We start from the raw sequence: 9,003 nt of genomic DNA on the forward strand, positions 1-9,003 counted from the left end.
CGCGTTTTCATCACGTATACGTAGTTGGTCCACCCCGAGTATATAGCGAGTAGTGACTAGCCCTACCTAAAAATGTAGCGCCGCTACCGTTTTTGCCGCTCTTTCTAAAACAGAGTGGCACTACCGCTACAGCTACTAAAAAAGTAGCTTCGCTGCACCCAACACGATGATACTTGCTCCCGTGCCCACAATCTTAATTCTTCAGGGATCCCATCAGAAATGCCTACCAGTGCTGTTGGCCCAACATCAAAAAATGGTATATATCTCCCATATTATCACCCAGAAAGTTTAATAAAACAATGCTAGACCATATTAATTCCATCATGTTCAAAGACAACAATCTTATCAGTTCATTTTTTTTTTCAACTGTTCAACTCTGCCACCAAAATTTTCATGGGACTGATAGGAGGATATGATGAAAAAAAAAGATTGAAAAATATTATTCCTTTTATTATCACAACAGTGGTATAAAATGAAATGCCCTGAAATTGACTCTGTCTGGAACTGGCACCTTGACCAACACTGGCTAGCAAAGTGGCTCAGAAACACTGGAGCTATTTAAGAATGACAAACTTTCACATCACTCCACATGGCAGTGAAAACCGGTATTGCTCATTCTTCTTATATAACACAAAAAAAGTAGCAACAGGGATATGTATATTTTTCATTTCAAAATTTCATTACTCCAGGTGAATAGACTGGAAGATGAACACCTGTATGTGACCAAGAACTTTGTGAGTTGTGTTTGAGTTGCTGGCTTTGCTTGTTTGATGAATAAACTTTCTGAGCCACTTTCAGGATACACTTGTCCCTATTTGATACAGATTCTTGCAGTTATCAGACCAACACACACACACACACACACACACACACACACACACTACATAACCATCCATCATTCAGAATCAAACCAATGCAGACACAAGAAACAGCGAACTACAAAGACACACATAACTTGTCAAAAATTTACATGACTATTACAATGCAAAAAATAAATATATATATATAACAAAGTCTGAATTTGCAAAAGTACCCTCAAACTCCAAACCATAAAAATTGTAAAGACTTCATGCATACCAAATCTGCCTACTCAATTGCACATGCAAGACTGCCTGCCGATCTGGAAGGTGAAAAAAAAGGTGGCTTTCTTCCGTCTTCCAAGAAGACAATACTGAAGACTTAAGCAACAAAACATCACGATGGAAGTTGTCACAGTAAATAGTGTACATACAGGTGTTGCTGATTTTCCAAGTGATACATACCAGGATTGCTGTGACAAAGCAAAACTGATGACTGTTTGCAACACTGATTAGCACTGCATTTGCATAAATAATTAAATGGTGACCTTAGTCTGTGCTGACCTAACCTGCAGAAGGTCACATTAAATGATGTGGACTATGGTTTACCACACTGCATTTATATATACAGTATACATATTTACATAAATACATACATACACTGATCCAAGACAGAGTTGCATAAGAGTCCACAACTACTAACTGATGACAATGGTGGTGACCACCCCTAAACTCACTGTGCCCCAGTGCCACCTCTGGGCCCAGGCACCTCCACCTGCTACAGCTGCCATGCTAATAGAACAAGCAACAGGAACAGCAGTAATTAGATGAAAGTAACAGTTGATAACAAGTAATGGTATCATCTGGCATGGTATGGCTGGCTGCTACCAAATTTCGATTTGGTCTTGTATACAGTTGAGCCCTCAGCGAGTCATTAATTAATAACAACGTTGTATACTACCGAGCTCTCAAAGTCATTAAATAAGAACAATGGCTCAACAAACAAAGGCTGCTTATGAAAGCACACTGTAACACAAACCCCTGACACAGTGGTGGTGAGTGGCTTTTTCAACCCAACAAGATGTAGAAAAAATACCGGTATACAGGTAACAAGACAAAACAATATAAATAAATAGGGATAAAATAAATGAAATCCAAACACTGTCTACTCAGCATCATCTACAGATACAAGAGCTGCAAGTGGTTCATCCCCACTGCAAACAAAGCTACTGAGGGGGATGTACCAGCACTCAGAGGAAGCATGGGAAGGATGAAGGAGGGCAGTTGCAGATGGAAACTGAGTCTACTTCCACAGCCCCCATCATACTTGCAGGAAATCTGTCAGTAGGGTAGTTCTCCGCTTCTCGACAATATCCATCTGGTTTTCTAAGTCTCCCCTGTCAGTCATCTCAGCACGTTCAATCTTCCAGGAGAGGTTTTCAATCTCCGCCTCAAGTTGGGCCTGCTGGTACTCAAACTGGGGCAAGGAAAAGATTTAATTAGAAAAAGTGTGCCACTGAAAAATGCTAGATTACTCCTTTTGATAAATTTCCTTAATTTATTACGAGAGTGTAGAAACAAAATTCAGGTAATACTTATTTTCTAGTTACTGTACTAATATTTCTGAAAACCTACAACCAACAGAACTTTGTTAAATTAGACATGACATAGTACAACTTAAGTATGAGGTTGACAAATTTTGTAACTGGTACAAGCTGTCCCAATAACACAAAATCATCTGACTCACCAAGTCCTTCCTTGGACCAGACTCAAGGTAGTAGGCGAAGGGATAGGTGTTCTGCAGTGTGTAGCGGCACCGTGCCAGCAGGGCAGCAGCATCCAGAAGGTACTGCCAGTCAATCCAGGTGCCTGTGCCAGCCATCACCTTCTCCTGGATCCTCTCTCGAATTTTGGCTAGTGTCTCCTCCTCTAGCTTAAGGGACTTGCTGTGATTCTCCCACTGAAAAGTGATATCATATAAAATTTTATCAAACATATCACCATAAATCTAATAAACAACTGATGTCATGATGTAGCAATTACTGAGGGGACAAAAGTAACACGAGAAAAAAAGTTTGTTGTGACACTAACACGCTCATAGTAGTGAAGATATTTCTTGAGAGCCTCACGGGCCTGGGCGTGAGCAGATTCATGAGCAATGTTTGGGTTCTCCTTGTAGCGGGAGCACTCGTAGTATTCGGATCCATGGGTCTTCCAGCAGCCCAGACACATCCAACAGAAGTCATGCTTACAGTTGCAGCACTGCATGTGGTTACAGCCCCCATTCTTCTCTATGCAGATGTGGCACTTTGGACACTAAAGAATACAGCATAAGAAAAAAAATCAATATTCAGTGATATTAACTATTTCTATCTACTTATTAACCCATAGCTCTGATTCTCTCTTGCTTGCAGCAACTACTTTTGAGGGGGTGGCCAATGACATCTTCAGTTCTCTCTTCATACACTCAATCCTTGCCAGATTGAGTCCCAGATGCATACTCGGTAAATTTTTCATGTATTATTCAGCCTTATGAATCCATCTAACTGGTCATCTACTAGCCACCCCATGTCCCTCTCTTAGCCTTTCACAGACCTATCTTATGAACTCACTGATATGAATTCTCATCAAATCAAAAATATTTCAGTGTATTAGAACAATTCCACCATTCCATAGTCAAAATCTTTTCCCCTTTCATTTATACCAAACCAACCACAGTTGTTCTCACTGCTTTTACCACCATTATAAGCATTATATGCAGAATGTTGACTTTTGGAACAAAAAATAAAAAAGCACCCCTCTACAGTGAGCCTACACTCACATCTTTGGTGTGTGCACTGATATAGTTGGCAGTTTCACTGTCATCAGCACACTTGGTGAGCCAGCGCTTGATTGTTTCGCAGTCTGTTGGAGCATGGTAGTCATTGCCGCACCTATAGCTGTAAACAAGAGGGTACAAGGTGAGACAGAGTTGTTCCACATCAAAATATCAAGGTGTGAGGTCATCAACAATAGGCTTGCTAGATTTATCAAGAGCTTTGGCATCTTGTTCTCTCTAGAGCTTTCCCTACAAGGCATTTTAGGCTCTCACTTAACAAAAGATGTCACTTATTGCAAATTAAAAAACATAGGAGCTTCTAAGCTATTTTTAACTTCAACTTCTGTGAGAGCCTTTTGAAATAGACAGACTAAGCTTTCAAAGTGTTTGATAATATGGACTTATAACCCTAAGAGAGACTCAGGCAGCAAACACTCCCTCACCAGAACTGAGACTTGCAAGCTGTACAGTTGACCCTCTTGGCCCGGCATTCCTTGGCCTGGATTACAATGTTGCAGTTCGGGCCGGGGCAGAAACGCAGCTGTGGGTGGCTCCTCACATAGTCAGAAAAAGCATACTGCTGGTACTTCTCTCTCAGTCTGGGCCACTTCAATAGGGGCAGCACAAAGTCCTCTGGGGCAAGAACCTGACATTTGTTTCCCATGCACTCTATCCCTGCAACAAGAAGATAATTGTGTAAACTGTTCATGCTTTTATGAGAGGAAATTGTGCATATCTGTCATGAATTAATAGGCTAAGTAGAGGTAAAGTTCTTCCCATCACATTAGCCCTTGAGCTTGAAGAGGTTAAGTGTAGTCAAAGTATTCATCTATAACTGTTGGGCTTGTTGGAGTATATCAACTTCCTTGCACAAGAACATAACATGATAATTATGTAAATGTAAAAGATTGCATTCTATTTCAACTTCTAACCAACCCAATTCAAATATAAAAAGCTTTACCTGTTGATATTCCATGTGTAATCTGAACCTCAAAGTGTTTACTCCAGCAGTCTTTGCAGAAGGTGTGGCCACAGGACAGATGGCTGGCATTATCTAGGGACATGGGTGCCAGGCAGACAGGGCAGGTGATCTCTCCTTCCCCTTGTTGGGTGCTGGGGACTGACTGGGGGGGTGTCAGGGGCTTGATGTGTGCTGCTGTGAGGAGGCGGTTGCAGTCCTGGCGGTAACCATCCACAATCTCCATCTGGTTCCAGCCATACATGTGCAGCAATAGCTTGGCCAAGGAGGGAGTCACCTAAGGGCAAGGGACTAAATGGAACACCAATTTGGGACAGCTGAGGTGAAACAAGAATGGGACCACCTGTCTACCCTTCCCTGCTCTTTCCTGTACCTCTCCCTCTATGCTCATATGTAAAACCATCTGCTCTCTCCTGAACTTCTTTCTCTGTGCTCTCTCACGTACCTCTCCCTCTATGCTCACATGTTAAAAAAAAATAAATAAATAAATAAAAATAAATTGCTTTGCCCTGTACCTCTCTCTTTGCTCACATGTTTACATAGAACCCTACATCCCTAAGTACTTACATCCACTCGCTTCCTCCTTTTTTTCCCACAGCTAGATCTTACACAGCTGTGCTCTCTGCTCTAACACAACTCCTCGAGACACACCCTCACCTGTATGCTATTGGACAGCTGCTCCACAGACTCGTTGAGGAGGCGCTCCACCTCTGTGTCAGTGAGACAAGCCACATGGAAGTACTCTGGATCATTCTTATGTGGATCAACATGGTCCACATCTCTGTCATACTCCTCCTCATAGTAGGCATCAAAGTCGTCATCACTGTATTCCATCTCCTCGTCAGACATCTGGACACACCAGAAAAAGATATGAGATTTAATATAAGCTTGGTTATACAAGACTTCATGTCCAGCTAGGCTTTGTTACTGGCTGCATACACATAAGATAAAGAATAAGAAAAGAATCATGTATGAGAAATATCTAGAGGTCCTGTAGATCTGTTTCGGCTTCTTCCATAAATTATGTCAAGATAAAAGTGCTCATTACCAGATTCAAAATACATATATATGAATACCCTTCTATCTACAATCATGAACAAATATAAACTTTATCATAAGACAAAAAATACAAAGTACTGGTACAACACTGACAGTAACAGCAGTCCTTTACACTTAGATGACAGGGGACACTCTAATGTTCCCAGTATCAAGCTAGCTAGACAGAGAGGGAGCATCTTGATATGCCATGGGACGGAACCCAACATCCTGTTAGATTATCTGATAACCAATGAACTCTTGAGGGGCTCCTGCATAACCTTAAATGGCAACTGTGACACTCATGATCTCACATCCATAAATAGCTTATCAAATGGGTAAAGGGGAAATTCTATCTTCCTTCTAACATCTTGTCCAGTCCTCCAGTTATGATAAATTCATTCTTTAAACAGTAAGATGCAAATTTGCTTCAACAGATTGGCTTGGGGTCTTATTGATATCATCTTTAGATATTATTAGTTCACTGCATGACAAAGGCCACAACACTCTTCATCTCTGTCTGATGTTATTGTACTCAGTTCTGCTCTGGCAAAAGCTCAAGTTTCATCTCCACCTGGTCCTCTGTCTGCCTGGACTTATACAAATTTCTGGGTTGCTACTCTTACTTCACTGTCCATCTGTGGTCAGCTCTATGCATGTGGGTTGTCTTTGGTCACTTGGAGATGGATAAAAATTGTCAGCTGGAAGGTGCAAGACTTGGATGCATATCTCTAGATCCTCTTTCCCATGAGGTGACCACTTAGCCACTACCTCTCCACAATTATACTTACAGTTGTCTTCCCTGAGAGGTTAATTTGGAACCTGCAACTCCAGCTATTAGTCTTGTTTGTGTGTGTGTGTGGGGGGGGATTATATATCTAATTAAATGTTTGGTCTTGATTGACCAAGTGAGTATCAATTCCTCTTTCAAATTATTAACTACTTTAATAGCAGCTCAGGACCTAGATGCTTCCTCATGACCAAGAGAGTCTGGCTAGGTCAACAAAATAACAGGAAATCATTGTTACATTAAAAAAGTCAGGGTTCGGTCAAGAAAGTCAGGGTTAGAACATAAGAACATAGGGAAACTGCAAGAGGCCGAGTGGCTTACACAGGGCAGCTCCAGAATCCCCCCCACTACTCACGATGGGTGAGGTGTCATTTCAGGGATTACAGGTAGAGGCTTGATCCTCGTTTACCTTGATGCAGGCGTGCGGCTCCAGTACCCTGTCTCCTTACTGCACCCACACCTCACTGCCACCTGTCATCCTCGTCCATGTAGTTATCAAGTCTACTCTTAAAACAAGCTATCGTCCCTGCACTAACTATGTGATTACCGAGTCTATTCCATTCCCCCACCACCCTATTACTAAACCAATACTTGCATATATCTCTCCTAAATCTACACTTTTCTAATTTAAATCCATTACTGCATGTTCTATCCTGCTGGCTAATTCTCAATACTTTACTTATATCGCCTTTGTTGTAGCCCTTGACTCATTTGAATACTTCTATCAGATCTCCCCGCACTCTTTGTCTTTCTAGTGAATGTAAGTTTAGATGTTTCAGTCTATTTTGATATGGGAGGTTCCTCAGCCCCTGAATCATCTTGGTCATCCTCCTCTGAACTGATTCTAGCAAGAAAGTCAGGGTTAGGTCAAGGAAATAAGAATTCAGGGTTAGGTCAAGAAAGTCAGGGCTCGGTCAAGGAAGTCAGGGTAAGGTTAAGAAAGTCAGGGTGAGATCAAGAAAGTCATGGTTCGGTCAAGAAAGTCAGGGTTAGGTTGAGAAAGTCAGGTTAAGGTTAAGAAAGTCAGGGTTAGGTGAAGAAAGTCAGGATGAGGTCAAGGAAACAAGAAGAAGTCAGGATGAGGTCAAGGAAACAAGAAGAAGTCAGGATGAGGTCAAGGAAACAGCAAAAGCGCATTACGGATTTCGTGACGCAGCATCGCAAAGACCCGTGAAGGTGACGCTGCAATACATAAAAACGACACTCCCGATACCCTGAAAAGCAAGATAATTAACAAGGCAGCGTGTGGAGGGTCAGACGACAAAATAACCTCAGGGATATAACACGAAATTTTGGTTATGTAAAGTAAATAAAAGGTTAAGGACACAAGACGTCAGGGTTGGGTCAAGAAACTCAGGGTCAGGTCAAGGAAACAACAAGGAGGTCACGGTTGGGTCAAGGAAACAAGGCAAATCAGAGGATAACATAACCTCGGATAAAACAGGAAATTTTGGTTAGGTCAAGTAAATAAAAGGCCAGGGACACAAGACGTCAGGGTTGGGTCAAGAAACTCAGGGTCTGGTCAAGGAGACAACAAGAAGGTCACGGTTAGGTCAAGAAAGCAAAATGACCTCAGAAAATGCTCCTTTAGTGAACCAAAACAGAGAAGGTAAACAATGTCCTCCTCCCGCTGTCTTATTTCTCCTGTCCCTCGCCTCATGACCTCCCCCTAATGCTGCTGAAAGGGGGGAAATGGCCACAGGAAACAGCTTCACCTTGGCCTGATGTGGAAAAGCCGGAGCCTCGAAGGTGCTGGACAGAGAGGCGGAAAATCTATTGATATTTCCCAGCTGCTCAGACCGCCATGGCACTTGGTTCCAATAATGTTTTCTTCCTCCTCCTCTTCTTCTTCTTCTTCTTGGTTTCTTCTTCTTTTTGGCTTGTTCCGCTTTGTATTTTCTTTTCCTCTTGGTTCTTGGTTCTTAATTGCTTCTTGGTTCTTCTTTTCTTATTGGTTCTTGTTCTTAATTGGCTCTTCTTCTTCTTTTCCTTCTTTGTCTTCCTCCTCCTCTTCTTCTAGTCTTCTTGGTTTTCTTCTTTTGGGGGGCTTGTTCCGCTTTGTATCGCTTCTTGATTCTTCTTTTCTTCTTGGTTCTTGCTTTTAGGTTCTTATTTTCTTATTGGTTCATGGTTCTTGTTCTTAATAATTGGTTCTTCTTCTTCTTCTTCTTCTTCTTCTTCTTCCGCCTTTTGGCTTTGCGCTTGGTCATCTTATATTAGTTCCTCTTTTCTTCTTGGTTCTTGGTTCTTTTTCTTCTTGATTCATATTACATACACAGTCTTTGTCTTTTTACTTTGTTTTCTTCATTTTATTAGCCTATTTTGGTCCTTTTTTGCATTTCCCTTTTATTCTCTCCCCCCAACGCGTCTTTATTACCTCTATTATTTAACTCAGTGTAATATGTAGAAAGGAAAAAGTGTTAATTACTACCATGAGTTGTAATTTCCGTAGACAACAAAAAGATTAAAGAGAATATATGGAGTATCAGTTATATATAATTAAGATAAATAGTGTCACGGCGTCATGTTCAATATATTACCCAGTCATTGCAAACTATTCCTAAACTGCACTGAGTGTGTGGAA

The 9,003-nt window shown here is 41.4% G+C and overlaps 1 protein-coding gene across 2 annotated transcripts; it reads right to left on the bottom strand.

Annotated features, from left to right (window-relative positions):
• Positions 1–434: 434 nt before the first annotated feature.
• On the bottom strand, positions 435–8,283 carry LOC126994975 (potential E3 ubiquitin-protein ligase ariadne-2-like). Of its 2 annotated transcripts, none has more exons than XM_050854253.1 (8): positions 8,135–8,283; positions 5,252–5,443; positions 4,577–4,871; positions 4,059–4,290; positions 3,619–3,736; positions 2,889–3,113; positions 2,545–2,757; positions 435–2,274 (listed from the first exon to the last, which is right to left on the bottom strand). In XM_050854253.1, the coding sequence occupies exons 2-8, from the start codon at positions 5,441–5,443 to the stop codon at positions 2,119–2,121; spliced, it is 1,431 nt and encodes a 476-aa protein (XP_050710210.1). In that variant the 5' UTR covers positions 8,135–8,283; the 3' UTR covers positions 435–2,118. The 2 variants fall into 2 exon arrangements, with proteins under 2 accessions (XP_050710210.1, XP_050710217.1); XM_050854260.1 differs by lacking the exon at positions 8,135–8,283 and adding an exon at positions 5,747–5,771.
• Between the last annotated feature and the right edge of the window lie 720 nt (positions 8,284–9,003).

The sequence above is a fragment of the Eriocheir sinensis genome, chromosome 7 (assembly GCF_024679095.1).
Source record: "Eriocheir sinensis breed Jianghai 21 chromosome 7, ASM2467909v1, whole genome shotgun sequence".
NCBI classification, from domain to species: domain Eukaryota; kingdom Metazoa; phylum Arthropoda; class Malacostraca; order Decapoda; family Varunidae; genus Eriocheir; species Eriocheir sinensis.